The following is a 21385-nucleotide window of genomic DNA, read 5'->3' as shown; positions in this document are numbered from 1 at the left end:
CCGAAGATTTCTAAAGAAAATACCTTTTTAATTTGTCTTTAAAATATGAAGATATTCCTAAGGTAAATTTAAAAAAAAAGGAAACATATTAATTGTAATTATAATTATAATTTTGTCTCACATGGAATATATTTTCAAAGGAATGAAAAAGTCAAGAGAAAGACGAAAAGTAAAGCAAAACCTTAGAGATTAGATATTTGAAGTGTACAACAATAGTCGCAAAGTTAATTGCTTAGACCTAATTTGTTTTCATTAAATTAAGACGCCTACATATGAATAACAGTAACCTTGAACAAATCCGTTTGGCCATGAGAATTATTCATTTTTTTCCGGAATAATTTTTCACTTTATTTCAAAATCAATGTTTGGCTATTAAATTTTGAAATTCAACTTGGAATGGTGATTTGCCAAAATGTTCAAGAGATTATGACATCATTAGACGCTAAATTAACCAAGATTTGAGTCTAAACCAAGCAAAGCCACGAACACTCACACATATATATTCCAAATTAAACGTCAGGATTGTGAAGTTGAAAGGCAACATACAACGAAAATGAACTCTTTCACCACACAGTTCAATTTGATTTTGCCTGTAACATTTCCACCTTATTAGATGCACAAACATGAACCATAAAAAACATTACACTTGTGCTCGCAATGTTATTCAGCCCTTCCAATTATCCTTTCGTTGCCTGATTTCACGCAAGGCTTCAACAGGAGACTTGCATCCCACTTTTTCCTGTGTAACAAGCAAAAAATTCCTGTTAAAAAAGACTTTGTGGCACATGCAGATAGAGACTCATATTCCGTCCCATTAAGTGACTCTGCTAACTTTTTTTTTTTTTTTAACGGAAAAGGCTCAAATATGCCATCCAACTATCGAAAATGGCTCATTTATGCCACTAGTCAATAGTTTGGCTCATTTGTGCCATCGAACTATAGGAAATGACTCATTTATGCCACTCATCAATAGTTTGACTTATTTATGCCATCGCCCGTTACCAAAATGACTCATTCATGCCATTTTTCATTAACGCCGGTTTTATAATACCAGATATGACACGTGGCTCCAATTAGAGGTCTACGTCGTTTAATTAAACCAGCCTAATTTTAAATACCAAATTAATAAAAAACCCGATCCATACACCTTACCCACCCACAACCATAATCTAGTTGGAGGCCACGTGTCATATATGGTATTGTAAAACCAGTTTTAATGAAATATGGCATCGATAAGTCATTTTGATAATAGGCGATGGCATAAATGAGGCAAACTATTGATGAGTGGCATAAATGAGTCATTTTCTATAGTTCGATGGCATAAATGAGCCATTTCCTATAGGTTGATGGCATAAATGAGCAAAACTATTGATGAGTGGCATAAATGAGCCATTTTTGATAGTTGAATGGCATATTTGAGCCTTTTCCGTTTTTTTTTTTATAACAGTAATGCACAGGCCAGGTGGCGTGCACCTTGACTATTCCACTAGACATTTTCTATCTCCCACTTGCAACAGGTACTTTTAACTTTGCCCACCAAAGCTAGGCAGATGGAATCTGGAAATGAACTGCCTAGCATTTTTTGTCGTTACTGGGATTGAAACCTGGTCTCCCATGATTTTCATCTCACTTCGCTAACCACTAGATCATACCCTTTGGTACCGACTCTATGCTAATTTTATCAAGAAGTATTTCTTCTCTTTCTCTAAAATGCAATAAGAGAGGTATTTTACAGAACGAACATACCTGAACCTCTGGAAGATCAACCCGCATGAATGGGTTACTCTCAAATTCTTCCTGAATGGTTGATGGAATAGTTGGAAGGCCTACTCTTCTCTGATGCTCAGCCCATGCCAACTTTTGTGCAATTTTGGTGTTGTCAGGTTCGACTGTCAAAGCAAACTGCAAATTTTTTACTGTGTACTGCAGATCATTTAACAAGCATTAGAATTTCCTCAGAGAATAGAGTTGCTGCTAAAACCCAAAATGAGTGTCACGTTAGAGAAATTGCTACCACCACACGAACAAGTACTTCATTATGAGAGGCGAATAGTAATGCATTCAAAATTGTTTGTGGACAAGAAGTTTAATTTCCGTGCTGGATAACATTCACATATGTATGTGCAGATCCCCTTACCCTGGAGTTACCTTTAGTAGAAGCATATGAGGGAGAGACCACTATTACAGTGAACTTTTACTGATAGGAGAGGCAGGGTAATTGGAGAGCGGATGTTGGAGAATAAGGGGGAGGGGGTTCTTTATTCTGCCTAAGAGATAATTTTTCACTTTCTTTTGGGGTGGGGATGGAGGGGGTTTAAGTTATCCGGAAGTTCAAAACAGTCTCACTGGAGGAAAAAATAGATACAAAGATCTAAAGTCAGAGAACAATCCTGACGTAGAGTAGCCACCAGGAGCGTCATGCATATGCAAACACCTAGTAAGTATTGGAACCAAAACTACTCGAAGTATCTTCTCATTGGAGATTCATTCCATATGCAGCAGTGGCTTACAGTTGATGACATTTTTTCGCAACAGAAATCGTACAATACTTGCGCACGGAAATTACATGTGATATACTGTATACACATCTAAAGAGAGCTTTTTGCACGTGTTCGAGTACATCCAAGGTTGAAATTATTTAACTTTTTATTTGTCCTTCCTTTCAACTAAGTGATCATCGTACTTAAGACACAGAAAAACTGTCATATCTGGTACACCAACTCTAAAGAAGAGGAAAATTAAAAGAGAAATTCTTTTGATCAGTAAAAAACGAGAAATTATTTCTAAGTACTATAAAGATAAACTAGAACTGAGGAGCTAAAGTGGCTCTAGTCCTTAACATATGGACAAAGAAAGGCCAATCTAACCACATGTTATGCTCACTTTTTCACTCTTTTATCAAGCGTGCTAAACTTTCCTCAGTGGTCCAATGAAAGTTGTGCGAATGCGGCACATTAGAGAGAGTTAACTGTTGATGCACAAAATATAGAATCTGATCTGAGAGATATGATGACACAGAATAATTCTTTTCTTTAAAAAATTTCCTCAGAGCATGCACACATTACCTCATGACCACAATATACCCGAGTTGGCTTTGGCAAAGAACCAAGTGTGACACACAGAGATTGATACATTTGTTCTGCAGTGCCTTCAAAAAACTTACCACAACCAGCAATAAACTGCAAGCCAAAGAGATGAAGTGTTAAAAGAAACCTATTTTGACCATCCAACAGTATAATAATAAATTTTCGAATAAAGACTGTCGGTTCACAATAGCCCCTCCTGCTCGCATTGTCACACAATCTTTCGCTTTCGAATATTAGTTTGTTGCTTGGTATTCTACATTTAACAAAACTTGCATGGAGTAGGTTAAAGTTCCCATCATCTTCTCCCCAAATAAACTTTTTCAAATCCATAAACCTACATTCCAAGATAGAGCAAAGCGAACTGGAAGAAGTAGACAGTAAGTGAGAAAGGGTTCAATCCACCACTATCCTTCCAAATCTTAGGCAAAGTTACAGTGAACCACTTAAGGATTTTGAATCTAAATATTCTTGTGTTATCTACTGTGATACCTCCAAGTCGAGAGAAAGATAAAGAAACGAGAGATAAGAAGCAGATAGATCTGGCATTGTGGTTGCAAGGTGGTGATGGCAAAAAATCTAGAGCTGTGCATACAAAGAGGACTGAGAAACAAGAGAGTGAAATTGCAAATGAAGCATCGTAGGGATATTGATGATGAAGGGGAAGTGTTCTCCTCAGTGGCTTAAATAATCCGTCAGCAGATGGAATTGAGGACCTCATCTCATTAATCAACAGGTACTCCTTTGATTTTGATTTATTATTTGGAAAACATGGAATATACCTGAGTGCCTTTAAATTGACTCTCTATACGAAGGGTGTTCAAGAAAACTCTCCTCTCTGTGCTCCAGAAAAGTTTTCCGCTTTCATTCATTCATTTTTTATTTATAAAAGATAAATTTCATTACCTCGGCTGCAGTAAGTTGGTGCTCCAGTGTGTACAGCAAAAGCAGATAAACATAACAATTGAATCCTTCAGGAAGCTAATTAAGTATGAGATTGTCAGCATTCTCTATATATTCATTTTACACCAAAATGAAGTAACCAAAGGCAGTTGAACTGTTCTTTCTCATTGGCTCTGCCCTACTCTCAAAGCATCTCAAGTTCCTTTCTCTCCATAACCCTTCTCATTTTTCCTCTTAGAACAGAAAAAGAAGAATAGAAAACTCTTGTCAATTGAACATGTCCATGTCTGTCCTCAATGATTTTATCAGGAAGACACACCCTCCCCAAAATAACAAACTAATAAACAGATAGCATCAACAGAAAGATGAGAGCACTAATATACGTAAAATGAAGAAAGGTGCACCATAAATGACCTAAAATCTAGAAACAATGAACAAAAGGTGTGTGCTAGTTGCATAAGGAAATATAATTCCAATAAACAGATTCTTAAAGTATAAAAGCTTCAAACAACACAAAGCAAGACACACCTTGTAGAGGAACCAACTATTAATTAAGTTCTACTTGCTCCTAAAAGATTTAGAGGTAGACACCTCCACTCACCATTGTATCCCCAGTAAAAACAGCAGGATCTTCTCCCTCTTTGTCAGTAACATAGTAGCTTATATGACCTTTTGTGTGGCTGAGAGGAAAGGAAAAGCAATTAATTTTTATGAGATATGATCGTGTAGGAGAACAAGATGAGATACAATTCTCTTTATGAGTCTCTATACGTTCCAACATATCAGAGATTATAATGGTATGATTCATAAGATCCATTGAGCCTACTTCTATGCAAGAGATATTTCCAAAATGACCACAGTTTTTTTTTTCATTAGTATCAGAAGGCAGGGTCATCAAATAAGAGCATCCAAATAAGAAAAGCAGTTGAGTCCTTGACAAAAAACTAAGTATTAAGAACATTGTATTACGAGTTAGTAACGGAAGGAAGCTAGTAAGAAAACTTTAAATCACTTACCATGGTGTGTGCAGAGATAAGATACTGATGTCAGCACCAAGGGATACCTTGTCACCGTTTTCAACTTTATCTGTACAACCACTCACATTATCAACTGATCCACCGTAAATTTTTATTCCAGGAACGAGCTGCTTTATTTTTTCATTCCCTCCAGCATGATCCCTGAAATGCGTTAGCGTTCATCAAGATCAGATAAATGCAGAACCCACAGATGCACATAAATAGATGTTTACAGCAAATGCACTAATGCAGACAGATAAAATTAAGATATCCTTCAGTCAACCTGATTGATTTGTTTGTCCTAAAACATGTGTTTCCATGGAGTATTGCTCAATCCATGCTAGCCAAGGAGCAAACTCGTGAATTATTTTCCCCTCTTGGAATACGTGTAAACTTAATAACATCCAAGAGAACAAATGAAAAAAAGGAGAAAACAGTGTAGATGACAAACCGTCAGAAAAGAATTAGTTTAATTGGTTAGCGCTCCTCTTAAAAGTTTGCTTTTCAAGACAATCTGCCTTCCAATACCACCAATACTCTAGGAATATTCTCCTTTGCACTACATTCAACACCTCAAGAGGAGGCCCCCCGCAAATCTGTAATTTCCAACTTTTCAATCTGATGTGGTTGTGTCCATTTTAGTTGTAATAGCAAATATAGTAGCTAGCTATTGTTTCTATCATTATCGCATTTCTTTCTGTTTGTTTTACAACAACATACCCAGTGATGTCCCACAAAGTGGGGTCTGGTGTATACGCAGACCTTACCCCTACCTTGGGGTTAGAGACGTTGTTTCCGGTAGACCCCCAGCACAAGAACGAGCAATTCAAAGCGATATAAAAAGGCATGGCAAAATACTATAGAAAGCAGGATAACGCTAATGCTGACGGAACAAAAAGGAGCCGTAACTACCACAATATAATACGATAATCGAAGTACAAGCAGCAACAAGTAGTACCAGAAATCGAAAGACAATGAACTACAAGAATAATACTACGACTACTAGGACGAAAGGATAAGTAGGGCAACACTCAACTACTTACTAACCTTCTACCTTAATGCGTGTCCTCCATAACCTCATATCTAAAGTAATGTCCTCGGTAAGCTGGACCTACGCCATGTCCTGTTTAATCACCTCTCCCCAATACTTCTTCGATCTACCTCTGCCTCTCCTCAAACCGTCCATAGCCAACCTCTCACACCTCCACAATGGGGCATCCGTGCATCTCCTCTGCACATGCCCGAACCATCTCAGCCTTGCTTCCCACAACTTATCCTCCACCGAGGCCACTCCCACCTTGCCCGAACCATTCTTTCTGTTTGCTAATTAAACTATATATTATAGTTTACTTGACACACTTTCTGTTTTCTGTTTTGGCACGTCCAAAAATGTTTTGATAGTTTTGAAGTTTTTTTCACAATATTTAAGGATTCAAATTATTAAACTACTCAAATTTTAACTTTGATGTGCCGTTACCTCTATTAAAAAAACTTCCAGCTATTAGTTTATTCTTCTATCAACACCAACAAAATATATAAGTCAATGAACATCCTAAAGGCTCTGTGGCTTGTCAACGTCGTAATATAAAATGTAATGGAGGGAGTGACTATTGTCACATCTTTTCCAAGGGAGCTGGAAAATAATATCTTTCTTGGGCTGAAACAAGGAGAATTTTGGGGATTTCAAGTTGTCCCTAAATTAATCTGAAGAAAAAAAATGTAACCTGTTCTTCAATGAGAACTGATGTCATTAGATCTACATGTATGATCAAATGGTCCCACAAGTTTGTGTTCTAATTACACAACAATCTGTCATGAGGCTGTCATGAGGCTTACCTTCACCAACTGTCGTCTGACAGTGACCAGTAAGCCAGGTGCGAAAATTAGTGTGTGCTTCTTTATAAACTTGACAAATCTAGCTATTTCTGAAAATTCCATTATATTTCTGGATAATGAGTTCTTCATCATCCATCAGATTGAATTGATTATCACCCAAGATTAATTTGACTATGTCAACAATGGTCCCTTAGAGCATGAATACTATTTCAGCATTTGCACATATTGAACTTTTTGAATGTCAACTGAGATATCGAAACACTAACCTAAATGTGTGTGTCAAATGAAATATTGGTTTCTACTCAAAATCTTCTAACTTTCATCAACATTTTTCAAGTTAATTTCATGTCCAGATGCAACTTATGACTTCCACTAACTTTTTTCCAACTTCAACTTCCAGCACTCTTTTTCTCAACTTTAGCTCAAATATTGGCCAGGTGGTAACAGTCAAATGCTTCTTAAAGAAAGATTTTCTATCACCAATATGGTTGAAATATGTGCTCTCGATTGCAACACTCATGAAACAAAGAAATTAAATACGAGTAAAAACGAAAATCGAGAAATTCTCACAGAACAGCCAAATTCAACAATCAAATGGAAAATCAATACCCCTTCCGTCTCAAATTATCTATCTTTATTCTCTTTTGCAATGCCCTTTAATAAACATTAACTAAGAGGGGCTTTTAACTATTTTGCCCTTCGTTTTTGAACAATCATAACATCAACCCGTAATTGAGGTGTTTCTAGTCTTCAAGAACAATTACTACTAATGGTAAAATGGGAAAAAAAAATCAGTCTTGAACTTCTAAAACGACAAATAATTTGAGACAATTATTTTTAGAAAGCACAACACATAATTTGAGATGGAGGAAATACTCCCTCCGTCCATTTTTACTTGTCCGGCATACTAAAAATAGATCTCCACTTTTACTTGTCCAGTTTGAAAAATCAAGAGATAATTTACCATTTCATACCTATTTTACCACTATACTAACTACTGGGTTGGAAACTTAGTGGAATTGTTAATAGCTGCACAACTTTTAGATATGTTTGATTGATTTCAATTATACTACTACAACAACAACAACAATATACCAGTGAAATTCCACAAAATGGGGTCTGGGGAGGCTAGAGTGTACGCAGACCTTATCCTTACCTGCCAGGTAGAGGGGCTGTTTCCGGTAGACCTCGGCATATTTGATTTCAATTATCTAGATAATTTATCATAATTAGGAGTGATATAGTAAAATGGTGATTTTATTTATTGCTCGTTAAGGTGTGCCAAGTCAAATATGGAAACGTAAAAATGGACGGAGGGAGTTGTAAGCAAGACAAAAAATAAAGAGAAAAAATACGAAGAGGTTTTAGATACCGAGCATATTATTATTGTAACAACAAATGAAGAAGAAAAAACAGACCAGTGGTGATGAGTGGTGAGAACAAACTTAAGGTCAACTTCGTTCTCTTGAGCTACTCTAAGCACCTTATGTGGCTCAACAGGGTCCACCACTGCAGCTTCCTTAGTACTTTCATGAATAATCCTAACAAATTCATAGAAATAGTAACAATTAGCATTTAAAAAGCCCTAAACCTAATATTATGAATTAGAAAAGAGACATATTTAATTGAGAACATACATATATGAATAGTTGTCATCTAAGCATGGAATGTGAAGAACTTTCATCTCCGGAACCGATCAGACTTTACCACACAATTCAGTTGTTTGAAGTTGGAAAAAAGGAAATAATGGGCACTAATATCAAAATGGTATTTTAGTACAAGGGACTAGAATGACGTGGATAAGATTCGAGGTTCCACAGCCTTTGAACAATTGACGTGGCAGGAAAAACTACAGGCTTATCTGGCTGGCATGGAAAATGTTTTCCTAAATAATGTTTCTCGAAAAATAAGTGAGTTTCTATTTATTATTTTCTCATATTCTGTTACTTTGGTAACGTAGAAAACATTTTTTGGAAAAATCTCATCCAAACCGTCCCAACCCCACACCCACGACCCACCCCAAGCACCCACCCTCCACTGCCCACCCCCAACCAAATCCCACCTCCATCGCCCACCCCCAACCAAATCCCACCTCCATCAAACCACCACCCTCGAACATACTCCATCTTCACCCATTTCCACCCCACATCACCACGCACCCCAACCCCACCCACCCCACACTCTTGCTCCAACCAAGGCCCCCTCCTCCCCCCCCCCCCCCCAAATTTTTTTTGTTTCATATATTTTGTTTTTATAAAAATTTCTAAAAATTAAGAATTTTTTCTTACCCATCCCATACCAAACTTCTCCTTTTTTAAAATTTGTTGGGGGGGGGGGGGGGGGTTGTAGGAAGGGTGGATGGTGTAGAAAATTAAAAACAACGTTTTTCTTTTTTTTTTAAAAAAAAAATGGTTGGTGGTGGGGGAGGAGTTGTAGGGGTAGGGTGGGGTGGTGGGAGTGGTTGGTGGAATGCAACTTGTGGGATTTATTTATCCTACTTTCGTTGGGAAGTCACTTTTTCTCATTTTTAAGAAACTTGTTTTTCTAAAGAAAATATTTTTCAAATTTTTTGACCAAACAAATATGAAAAAATTGAATATTTTCCTCCATACACACCCTTTTATGTAAAGTTGTAGAAATGTCTAATTGGTCAATTCAAAGTTGGGTAAAATTTGAAAGACATAATTTTCAAATTTTACCTAACCAAGATAGTTTAATTGTCTTTAAAGTTTTAAAACTCAAAATATATTTTGAAGGTAAAACTTGGAATTCAATGTTTACGCACACCTTGATAGTCAAACCTTTTGTCAAAATCATTTTGTACTAAGTAAAATAGAAAATCAATAAGTAGCCTTCGTAAAAAAATGTCACGACCCAATCACGGTCATGATGGCACCTACATTAACCCCCAGGTGGGCGAACCATCCCCTTAATCCTCACTTAATCAAATTACGAAATAGGCATAAATAACACAAACAAACATTTTATAAGTCTTAAACCAGACCATAAATACTAAGTCTATTACATCTTTTCCCAAGGATTTGAAGTCACAGTACAAGAACCTCTAATCATAACCAGTCTAGGAATCAATATAAATGTCTGAATATACGAAATACTATCTAAGGATAGAAATAGACAATAATAAGGATAAGACTCAGGGCTGCAGGCTGGCAGGTGGCTCACCCTCAAATCTCAAGCAGGAAACTTGGGGGCTAGAATCAGGGTCTCGATGACGAACCTGGCTCAGACTCTGCACTCAGAAAAGTGCAGCAAGAGTACTATCAGTATAACACTAATACTGGTAAGCATCATAGGCCGACTAAGATTAGTTAACGCATAAGAAATACATAAATCAACGAAATAAACAGATAAGTCAGTCGATAATAATCAATAGGCACAAGAAATCTCAACATTCGCCTATCATAGCCTAGATTTAGACTACTAATCTACAAGTCTGACAAGTTTTCAAGAATCACTCAACAAAAAGCAACAACTCAAGTGAATCACCAACAAGGATCCGATAAGGTAATGTACAATGCAAAGATAAGAAGTACAATACATAAGGGATGTAATGCAAAGCAATGAACCGTGATACCATGACCAATATCTCAAACCTGTACACACATACTATAAGCATTTGTCGCTTCAATAGTCATGACTCACTAGGGACCCGAAGTATCCATGTACTAGCCACTTCGGAACAGACCTCGAAACGTGACTCGTCACTCCGAAACAAACCTCGGACGTGACCTGCCACTATATGTCTGGTACAGACCTCGAACTATAGCAATAATACTGTTACTTCTCTTTTTCCTCTTTCCTTTCACTTAATATCTGTTTCTATACTACTCTCATCATATATAAGTGTATGAATGCAAGACACAAGGAATCATATGTAATCAATGCCAAATAATATGAGATGGAAATCATCAGTCTTATCCTTTTTCACAGTTCGCATCACAACAACTAGGGCTAGCATAGCCCGCATAATCACAACCACGTTGTCAAGTACAATACATGATATCAATTACATAAAGTACGACAGAAAGCCCAAATAATCATAACTTATACCAATCTAATTAGAATTCACCTCCACACCATGCCCGAAGGCCTGTCATGCTTTCCCTGTCAATAATTATATAACACATGCAATTCGCTAATCGAAGTTTAAGAAAGGTAAGCCATAACCTACCTCAAAGACGAAAACAAGCCTCAAATTCCTCAAACTTGTGCCTTTCCCTTCCGGATCGCTTCTGAACGCTCAAAGTCTAACGATTATTTGACCCACGTTAGATTACGAATCTAATGATATACATATTGCTATGCTTGCGAAAAAAATCCCAAAAATAAACTTAAAAGTGACCCCGGGCCCACAAGGATAAAATGGGAAATTGACTTCAAAATAATCTAACCCATAGTCTAGATAAGCGATATTTAAAGTATCATCAAATTCCACCCACAAATCATCCCTCAATTAACATGATCCCTCTCTTAAGTCCTAAGGCAAAAAACCCAATTCCCTTTAACTCAATTATCATTAAGGACTAGAATAAGGGTTAACTAGGTAGAAATCAACAATTTAAGACTTAGAAACTTACCCCCAAGTGAAGAATCAACAATCCCTCTAAAATTCGTCTCAAAGCCTGCTCTCAACTCAAGATATAAACTTATGAAACCTAGTATCGTTTGTTGGACGTAAGATATTTTGGTTTTTGCAATTTTCGCCCCCGCATACACTTGTGTGGCCGTGGCGGACTCACACCTGCAGACATTCCTCCGCAGGGGCGGTCCTCACTTAAATGGTCAACTCGTTAGGGCGAGACTACCCTTCCGCAGGAGCGATCAAACCCAGAATTCCTTGGCTCGCACCTGCGAACCAACCTCTGCATGGGTGGACCCGCAGGTGCAGCACAATAACTGCCAGTGCGAAAACACCAGCAAATTCCCCAATTCAAGCCTAACTCTCCATCCAACACCCGAAACTCACCCAGATCCTCCCGGACACAAACCAAATATGCACACAAATGTAAAAAACTACGAACTCGCTCGTGCCCTTAGAATTTCCAACGGAGGTCATCTTGACCCAATCAACCCCCAAAACCCCCAAATTCAAGTCTTCAACCCAAGACTCAAAATGCTTCCGAATGCCTCGCGAACCGAACCAGCCACTCCACCAAGTTATAATCAACCCTCCGGACCTCATGGAACTGACAGAATTTCCAAAAAGGTTCGTATAGACAAAAGTCAACTTTTTGTGAATCATTTTTCATTTATTCAACTTAAGACTTCTAAAAATACTCAATTTCCATCCCGACTCCCTCGGGAACCGTACCACCCATCCCTGTGAGTTAAAATTACTCTAATATAGCTAAGGAAAGGGTCAATAGGGGTAAAAAGTTCAAAAGGCCTGAAACGACCAACGGGTCATTACATTAGATACCAATTAACCAACCGTTTGTCCTAGAGCAGAGAAGAAATGAGATGAAGGAAAGGTACCTGACTTGGTATAGAGTTGGGGATATCTACTACTTATAACAGCTTCGGTCTCCCACATAGTCTCCTTAACTGGATGGTGTTTCTATTGTACCTTCACCGAAGCTATCTCCTTTGACCTCAACTTTTGGACCTCCTTATTCAAGATGGCTACTGGCTCCTCCTTAAAGGACAAATTCTGATCGAATAGTGATACAGGCTGTGCATCCACCAAACACAATATATGGAGGGACATGGTTGTGTACCAGTTCCCTTATGCAATGCAGTATGAGAATCAACACAATATTTTTTACCTAGAAAACTCCTTGCTCAAGGGATTAAAAACCACGACCTACCCAAGTAAGATTTCAACTCCACTAACCAAGCAAACTCAGGTTACAACTCTATTGCAAGCTAGAAGTTAACTCCCATAACCCCTCACCCTTATAATAACGCTTATGCAACCCTCACACTTGACTACTCCTAGCCAAGCACACTAATACACCTAGACTAACTCTAGCTTAGTGTACCACTCAAAGTTCTTACAAGACACTTTTCCAACAAGCAACCTTTGAGAATTCAACTAATACGCCTAGACTCACTCTAGCCTAGCATACCACTCAAGGGCACCCCTTGAGGATTCACCACAGTGACTAACACTAGTCACCCATACACTAATACAATTAAGCTAACTCTAGCCTAGTGTACCACTCAAAGGCTTGAGGAAACACACTTCCAACAAGCAATCTTTGAGACTTCAAAACACCTACAATCAACTTCTTTTTTAAGGAATAGTAGGTTTATAGTTTAAGCACAAAAGAACAAAGACCTATCAGTCTTAGAACTCAACACATCTTCAGTTGTAGAGAATAGGTCCTTGGATCTGCTAACGCCTTATTCTTGTACAACCTTTGGAGAGTGGAGACTTACACTTGAGATCTACATTTTTGTGCAATAGTGAGTCTTCTCTTGGAAGATGATGTCTCCCTGGGTAGAGGTGACCACTCATGAAATTTGGTTCGTTAATCAATCGGCCTTGCTGAGGTGCTATTGTATAGCTCATTGTACTTTTCGAAAGACACTTTACGGTATGGATTTGGACTTCCAATGCTTCAGTGACCAGGACCTTTATCTGGAGGAACCTGGTCCCTCATCGATTCTTCGAACAAGTTGTAAGTACTGGCTACATTGTCAGTAGCTCTATAGTTTCCCCGTTGGCTGAGCAAGCTGGAGACCTGATTCCATCTGGTCCTTCTAAGTCAACATATCTGGTCTCTCATATATGAAAAAATCCTGCAGGCATCTGATCTTTCAAGGAGCATTTTAGAAGAGCAGCATATGAGATATCATAAGGTTAACCAAGTTCAGACAGGTGAACCTAATTGTATCTTGTTCCTTGGAGTTTGTCATGTCATCAAACATATCATTTCTTATCAAATAGGACCGAGTCCCAATGGATGATATAAGACCCGTCCGAATGGTATTTCTTCAGCATAGACACGTGAAACACCGGGTGAACACCCGACAAACCCCGAGGTAACTCTAACTCATAAGCTACCTCCCAACACGCCAAAGGATCTCAAATAGACCGATGAACCTCAGGCTTAGCTTGCCCTTTTTCTCAAATCTCATCACACCCAACCTTTAATAGAACCTAGTCACCAACTATAAACTCCAAATCACGAACCTTTCGATCCGGATACACCTTTTGCCTACTATGTGCCGCAAGGAGCTTTTCTTGAATCAACTTCACTTTATCTAATGACTCTCTCAATAGATCGGTACCCCAAGGTTTCAGCTCAAAAGCATCAAACCAGCCAATCGGAGATCGACATCTCCTCCTATATAAGGCCTCGAATGGAGCCATGTCAATACTCGAGTGATAGCTATTGTTGTATGCATACTCTGCCAAAGGTAAGAACTGGTCCCAATGACCACTGCAGTCAATAACACATGCTCGGAGCATATCCGCTAAAACCTGAATCGTCCGCTCAGACTGGCCATCCTTCTGCGGGTGGAAGGCGGTACTAAGATCCAACTGAGTCCCCATCTCCTTCTGCAAGGTCCTCTAGAAATGGGGCGTGACTGAGTGCCTCTCTCGGAGATAATGGAAATGGGCACCCCATGCAATCAAATAATCTCTTTGATGTAGATCTTGGCCAACTTCTCCACGTTGTAGGTGGTCTAAACCGAAATGAAGTGCCCGGACTTGGTCAAGCTATCCACGATAACCCAAATAGCATCCAACTTGCCCAAAGTCTTTGGTAGGCCAACCACAAAGCCCATGGCTATCCTCTCTCACTTCCACTCTGGAATGAACATCCTCTGAATCATACCCACCGGTCTTTGATACTCGTACGCATAACATGCGGCAATTCGAAACAACGAGAAGAACTCGACACATATCGTCGCCTGCCCCACCAATAGTGTTGTCTCAAATCACGGAACATCTTTGTAGCACCAGGGTGAATGGAATATCTAGATTTGCAACCCGAGGAACGCAAACATGACCCTTAATCCTCAAGACTCCCTCACTATACAGAATTGTCTCCTTGACCTCTCCACTCAACACTTTATCACCAATCTTGCACAATTTCACATCCTCGAATTGTTGTGCCTTAATTTGTTTCAAAAGAGACGACCTCGCCTCAACATAACCAAAACCCTACAAGAATCTGAAATGTCAAGCCTCACCATCCCGTTTGCCAAATTCTTAATGTCCCAAACCAAAGTTCTCTCCTATATTACCAATCAGGCTAAACTACCCATATTCATTGCCTTCTGGCTTAATGCATCCGCTACAATATTGGCTTTGCCCGGGTGATACAAAATGATCCGGTCATAGTCCTTTAGTAACTCCATCCATCTGCACTGTATGGAATTCAAGTCCCGCTGATTTAACACATGATGAAGACTACGATGATCGGTGAAAATCTTGCAATGAACCTCATACAAGTAATGCCTTCAAATCTTTAAAGAAAATACCACCGCCGCCAATCTAAGTCATGAGGGGGAAGTTCATTTCATGCACTTTTAATTGCCTCAAAGCATAGGAAATCACCTCACCTTCTGCGCATCAAAACACAGCCCAAACCTATACGCAAAGCATCACAACACACAGTGAAGCCCTTCCCCTCAATTGGTAGAGATAAAATAGGATCGTAGTCAACAAAGTCTTGAGCTTTTGGAAGATCTCCGTACATTCATCGGACCACTGAAAAGGCACTTCTTTTGAGTCAAACGAGTCAAGTAGGAACCAACTAATGAAAACCCTCTCACAAACCGACGATAATAACTAGCTAGACCCACAAAACTCCTAATCTCGGTCACTGAAGTAGGCCTAGCCCAATCTCAGAGTGCCTCGATCTTCTTAGGATCCATCATAATCCTATCCTTAGACACAACATGCCCCAAGAATGCCACAAAACGAGCAAAACTCACACTTAGAAAATTTAGCATAAAGTTCCTTCTCTTTTTGACAATCCAAGTCAATCCCCTCGAAATGTCTCTCGCAGTCTTCCTTGCTCCGCGAGTACACCAAAATGTCATCAATGAATACTATAACGAAATTGTACAAGTATGGATTGAAGATTTCATTCATCAAATCAATAAAAGCCATCAGGGCATTTGTAAGCCCGAAAGACATAACTAGGAACTCGTAATGGCCAGAGCGAGTCTTGAAGGCCATTTTTGGAATATCCTCTGCCCTAATCATCAACTGCCAGAATCTGAAATGTCAAGTCTCACCCGTTTGCCAAAGTCTGAATTTCCCAAACCAAAGGTTTCTCTTCTATTACCAATAAGGCCAAACTACCCATATTCACTGCCTTTTGGCTCAACGCATCTGCCACAACATTGGCTTTGCTCGAGTGATACAAAATGGTTAGATCATAGTCCTTTAGTAACTCCATCCATGTGCATTGTCTGGAATTCAAGTCCTTCTGATTGAACACATGCTGAAGACTACGATGATCGGTGAAAATCTCACAATGAACCCCATACGAATAGTGCCTCCAAATCTTCAGAGCAAATACTATTGCCGCCAACTTTAAGTCATGAATGGGGTAGTTCTTTTCATGCACCTTCAATTGCCTCGAAGTGTAGGCAATCACCTTACCTTCCTGCATCAAAACACAGCCCAAACCTATACGCGAAGCATCACAATACACATTGAAGTCCTTTCCCTCAACCGGTAGACATAAAATAGGACCTTAATAAACAAAGTCTTGAGCTTTTGGAAGCTCTCCTCACATTCATCAGACCACTGAAAAGGCACATTCTTTTGAGTCAAACGAGTCAAGTAAGAACCAATCGATGAAAATCCCTTCACAAACCGACGATAATAACTGGCGAGACCCACAAAACTCCGGATCTCGGTCACTAAAGTGGGCCTAGCCCAATCTCGTACTGCCTTGATTTTCTTAGTTATAGCAGCTATGGAAGCTCAATTCCATTGAAGGACAAGGAAATTTTATGTCAAGATGAACGGGCTTCAATTAGCTAAAAAGTGTCTTGTGATGGAAGAATAGGTCCATCCCAATAAAGATATTTTGCTCGAATCTTACATCTATTTGGAGGCCCAAATTAAGACTAAATCAGATGGAATAAGGCCCAAATCATCTTCAAAAAGGAAAATTTCCAGCATCCCTAAATCTGCCCAAACTAGTTGTCGAATAAATATTTAATTATTGTTTTAATATATGTAGACTTGCATTGGTCCAAGTGTGGGTAGTCTTCTAGGTTGTTTTAATCTATGTTGACTGCATTGGTCCAAGTGTGGGAAGTCTTCTATGCTTCTAGGGAAGATAATTCCCATATATTTCTATTTTGACTAGCTCCTTATTTACAATTATATAAAGGGGTGATTGTCCTTCATTGTAATACAGATTTGAAGAATATAATATAATTGAGAGTTCTTTTGAACCTTTGTGGAGAATTACTTTGGATTTATCTTTTGACCTAGCTAGTTCATAGTTCAAGGTAGTAAGATAACTTCTTTTTGATATCTTTGGTTTCTTCTTCGTATTCTTAGAAGGCGATTAGTACACATACTAATTGTTGTCTCATGTTTCTCAGGAAGCAGTCAAGATCCAAATTCTAAGTTTGATTCGTTTCTCAAGTAAAGGCGTTTGGTTCATTCAATAACCAATTCGTTGTTACTTGGATTGTTTCAATCTTTAGAACTTGCATTCTTGGAAGTTCTTGGAACTATTTCCCTGAATTTTCTCATATCTTTATTTTTCAGAGTATTTTCTATTTTTGCTTCTGCGCTTCTTATATTTTAATTCTAAATTTGGGATCTCTCTAACCTTGTTGTTATCAAGTGATATCAGAGCGGTTCTATCAAGATTCTGTTCTTGATAATTTTGTGGATTTCTTGAAGAAAAAAATAGCCAAAAAAAAAAAGAAAAAAAAATCAGAAACAAAAAAAAATACTGTAGCAGTGAACAATAGCCTTTTTTTTAAAAAAAAAAAAGTATATTGTTTGCTCTTCAAGAATTTCTTTCATCTATTTGTTTTCTCTTGTTGAGATAGAAAACAAGAAGACGGGATCCTAGATCTTTAAAGATATAAAACAATCAAATTTTTTTCTCTCTCCTTTTATCTTGTTTTAAAAAAAGGTCATTTTTGTTCGAGTCTTGTTTCATCTAAATTCTAATTCTTTCTAGGATTGGTTCTTCATTTTCTTTAGTGCCCCAAAATTCCTTATTTTACTACTAAGGGCTTGATACAAGTGGGGTTTAATTATAACTCCACAAAGTATTTTTTCAAAGGTTATTTGAGGGGAAAAAGGCAAGAGTGGGTGAGAATAATTGAGGGAAAAATCCAAAATAAAAATAAAAATTGAGTGCTATATTTTTTTTTAAATAACTATGTCTTCCACAGTTGCAAGAATCTATGATTATGAAGGATTGGCCAAGTGCAGTGGTAATCATGTGGTACTACCAAGATTGTGCATGTGTGCTAGTAAAGAAACTTACCTCCGATGGGAATACTATATGGAGCATACATTTGCTTGTAACAACTTTTGGGAGCCACAAGGGCCTTGTCTTTGAAATTACGGAAGTTAGTCGATGATTATCGTAACCCTTATTGGGTGAAATTTAATCTGCTACTTTTGACGTGGAGTGATTTAAAGGAGGAATTGAGGCGCATTCATTCTATAACACTATCCCAAGATGAAGCTAACTTGGGGGATAGAATTAAAAGAGACTTTTGAGTTATCTATTTGAGGATTTAGGACACAAGTTTTAAAAATTGGGTAAAAGGGACTCTAGTATAATTAGGTATTAATGGGGTTATGCTCATTTAAAAAAGAAAATTTTTATACACCCCAAAGTTTTGCTATTTACAAATAGGCCCAACATATAAGAGGGTTTTTTAGCCAAAAGGGCAACAAAAAATTTCCATTGTCAGCTCATTTTTTCAGCGGGAGTAGCCCTCCCCACATTCATCTTCATCTTCTTCCACATCTTTTTTTTTTTTCAATCTCAACACATTCCAGCCTTCCAAACACCTTGCTCTCTTCAAACTAGGGTTAAATTTATCTTCATTGAACAAAAATGAAATCTGCATTTGCCTTCTTCTTCATCACTAAACCAAAGATTTTTTAATTTGTGTTACTTCTCTGTTCTTGATAGTAATTTGTTAATACATTGTTTGGGAATTTGCTTCAAAGGGGATAAACAGTTCATCTCAGTGATTTAAGGTAATAATTTAACGTTCTTCATCATTTTCTAAATTAAACATTCTGTTCTTCTATATTGTTAATAAACAACTGCACGTTGTTTATAAACAACATGCAGTTGTTTAAACAACTGCATGTTGTTTAAACAACTAGATGGTGTTTACACATATGACCTGCATTGCACATGGTGTTTACATAAATATCATATATTTTTTAAAATCTCCATGTAGTGTTTACACTAAAAACCTGCACATCCTAATGTATTTAAATATTCATATGTAGTTTAAACAACTGCATGGTATTTATGTTAAGAGTTTGCACTGCACATGCAGGCTCCATGTAAACAGCCAAACTTTGTTTAAACAACCACAAGTTGTTTAAACTGCGAACCTGCATATAAATTCTCTATGTATAAATACTGTACTGACTATAATACTATCACAAATTCTAATATGTATCTATGTAATATCCGCAAGTGTTGTGACAATTAATGGAGGACAAAATACTATTAGCAGTTGATCTACATGGTGAATGGATAGAGACCGATGAGCGTTATAGTTGGAAGTCGAAGGGTGGTCTTACAGTACCGATACTAGTGAGGAGGGATGTTACGTATGATGAGTTTGTTGATATCGTCATTACTAGGTGTAAGTTATGTTGTGCGCCGAAGGATCTCTCAATCACTTACATGCTCAGCATTGTTGCAACGGAAAAAACACATTTTTCTGAAATAAAGGATGATGATGATTTGCTCACTTATTTAGCTGATGTTGACAAAGATGGTCGTCGTTGGCCCATTCTAAGGGTAAATGCGGTTGAAATTGGGCCGATAGAAGTTCCATAATCTGGAGAAGCAATTGGAGTGTTCCCTGGACTTGCTAGTAATACAGTAGGGCAAGAAGAAGCTGGAAATTTTTCTGGATTTGATTACAATACAGCGAGGGTAGAAGCTACTTCAGAGTTTCCAGATTTTGATTACAATACCGCAGGGGTAGAAGGGGCAAAAGAAAATACATATTCTTCTATTAATCTGTCCAGTACACAGGGGGTTGAGGGCTCAACACAATGTAGCCACAGTCGTGAAGACGGCACAGGATTTTTCTCGGGTCTAACTTTCAAGAAGAAGCAAGAATTGAAAATCCTATTGAACCTTGCTGCCGTGAAGAATAATTTTGGTTTTGAGCAGGTAAAGAACACAAAAAAAATCTATAATGTCAAATGTGTAGATAAGAATTGCAAGTGGCGACTGCGAGCTATGAAGTTTGAGGGTACCGATAGGTTTCGTATTACCACATTCCATAATATGCACACATGTGGAGTACAACATCTTACAAGCCATCATCGACACGCAACCGTCGAAGTCGCCCCTAAACACATATAAAATAAGTTTATCGAGGGGAACAGTCTATCTACAAGAGAAATTAAGGAAACAATTCGTGTAGAATTGGGATGCAAGATTAGTTACTGAAAGTGTCTGGTGGGTAGTTATATTGCAAAATTTTTGACAAGAGGAACACCAGAACACGGATATGAAGTTATAGATAAGTACCGTCATATGATTCATGTTACAAATGAAGGAAGCAAGACAGATTTGAAGGTTGATTCTTGTGGCAGGTTCTTGTATTTTTTTTGTATCCTATGGAGCTTGGATAAATGGATTTGCTTATACAAGAAAAGTCCTAGCTGTTGATGGAACACATTTGTTTGGAAAGTATGGCGGAGTGTTGTTGTCTACTGTGGCATTGGATACCGAAAATCACATATTCCCCTTGGCATTTTGTGTAGTAAATTCGGAGGGTGATGCCTCGTATCAGTAATTTTTTGCACAATTGCTCGAGATCGTCCCCAACACTAATGAGATGTGCATAATTTCTGATAGACCTCCATCTATAAAGAAAGCAGTTTCAAAGATTTATACTGAATCTCATTATGGAGCGTGCATGAGACACCTTGGTGAAAGCATCCGCAAAAACTTTCACTGTGGAGATTGGATGCACCATTTTTATGATGCAGCGAAAGTATATCAGAGGGACGAGTTTAATGATCATTTTCAACAAATCAAAGATTTGGATATGGGTGTCGCCAAATATCTTGAGGATGTTGGTTTCCACAGATGGAGCAGAGCACACTTCCACTGTTTTTAACATAGTACGTTATAAACAACCAGTGGTTGCTTAAACAAATTATATTTGCTTACACTAAACAACAAGAAGTTGTTCAATCACTTCCTGATTGTTTACAGTGCAGATTCTTAGTTAATATGTATGTATTTCTTGATGTTCTAGGTATGATGTAATGACCACCAACATTATTTTTCCTCAATTAATTCAATGTTCTTGGCGGAAAGAGAATTCCCGATTACTGCTCTATTCAATTCTATAAATAGG

General features: G+C 38.0%; 1 protein-coding gene and 1 long non-coding RNA gene across 2 annotated transcripts; one reads left to right on the top strand and one right to left on the bottom strand.

The window, feature by feature from the left end:
• Positions 1-465: 465 nt before the first annotated feature.
• Positions 466-8705, bottom strand: LOC132051629 (hydroxyacylglutathione hydrolase cytoplasmic-like). The gene is made up of 7 exons (XM_059442784.1): positions 8476-8705; positions 8257-8379; positions 5003-5164; positions 4588-4666; positions 3066-3179; positions 1747-1923; positions 466-739 (listed from the first exon to the last, which is right to left on the bottom strand). The coding sequence occupies exons 1-7, from the start codon at positions 8520-8522 to the stop codon at positions 665-667; spliced, it is 777 nt and encodes a 258-aa protein (XP_059298767.1). The 5' UTR covers positions 8523-8705; the 3' UTR covers positions 466-664.
• Positions 8706-18507: 9802 nt separating this feature from the next.
• Positions 18508-20168, top strand: LOC132054397 (uncharacterized). Its single transcript, XR_009414288.1, has 2 exons — positions 18508-19076; positions 19117-20168. It is a non-coding gene; the product is annotated as an uncharacterized LOC132054397 (long non-coding RNA).
• Positions 20169-21385: the final 1217 nt, after the last annotated feature.

This window comes from Lycium ferocissimum, chromosome 4 (genome assembly GCF_029784015.1).
Source record: "Lycium ferocissimum isolate CSIRO_LF1 chromosome 4, AGI_CSIRO_Lferr_CH_V1, whole genome shotgun sequence".
Taxonomy (NCBI): Eukaryota; Viridiplantae; Streptophyta; class Magnoliopsida; order Solanales; family Solanaceae; genus Lycium; species Lycium ferocissimum.
Note: the sequence above shows the minus strand (reverse complement) of the source record. Positions and strands in the feature narration are given on the sequence as shown.

Excerpts from the sequence above, each read along its gene's own strand:
- LOC132051629 (XM_059442784.1), bottom strand. The coding sequence starts at position 8,522 with ATGAAAGTTCTTCACATTCCATGCTTAGATGACAACTATTCATATAT. Across the intron at positions 8,380-8,475 it reads GATGACAACTATTCATATAT|GATTATTCATGAAAGTACTA; the intron begins GTATGTTCTCAA and ends TGAATTTGTTAG. Across the intron at positions 5,165-8,256 it reads CTCACCACTCATCACCACTG|GGATCATGCTGGAGGGAATG; the intron begins GTCTGTTTTTTC and ends AACGCATTTCAG.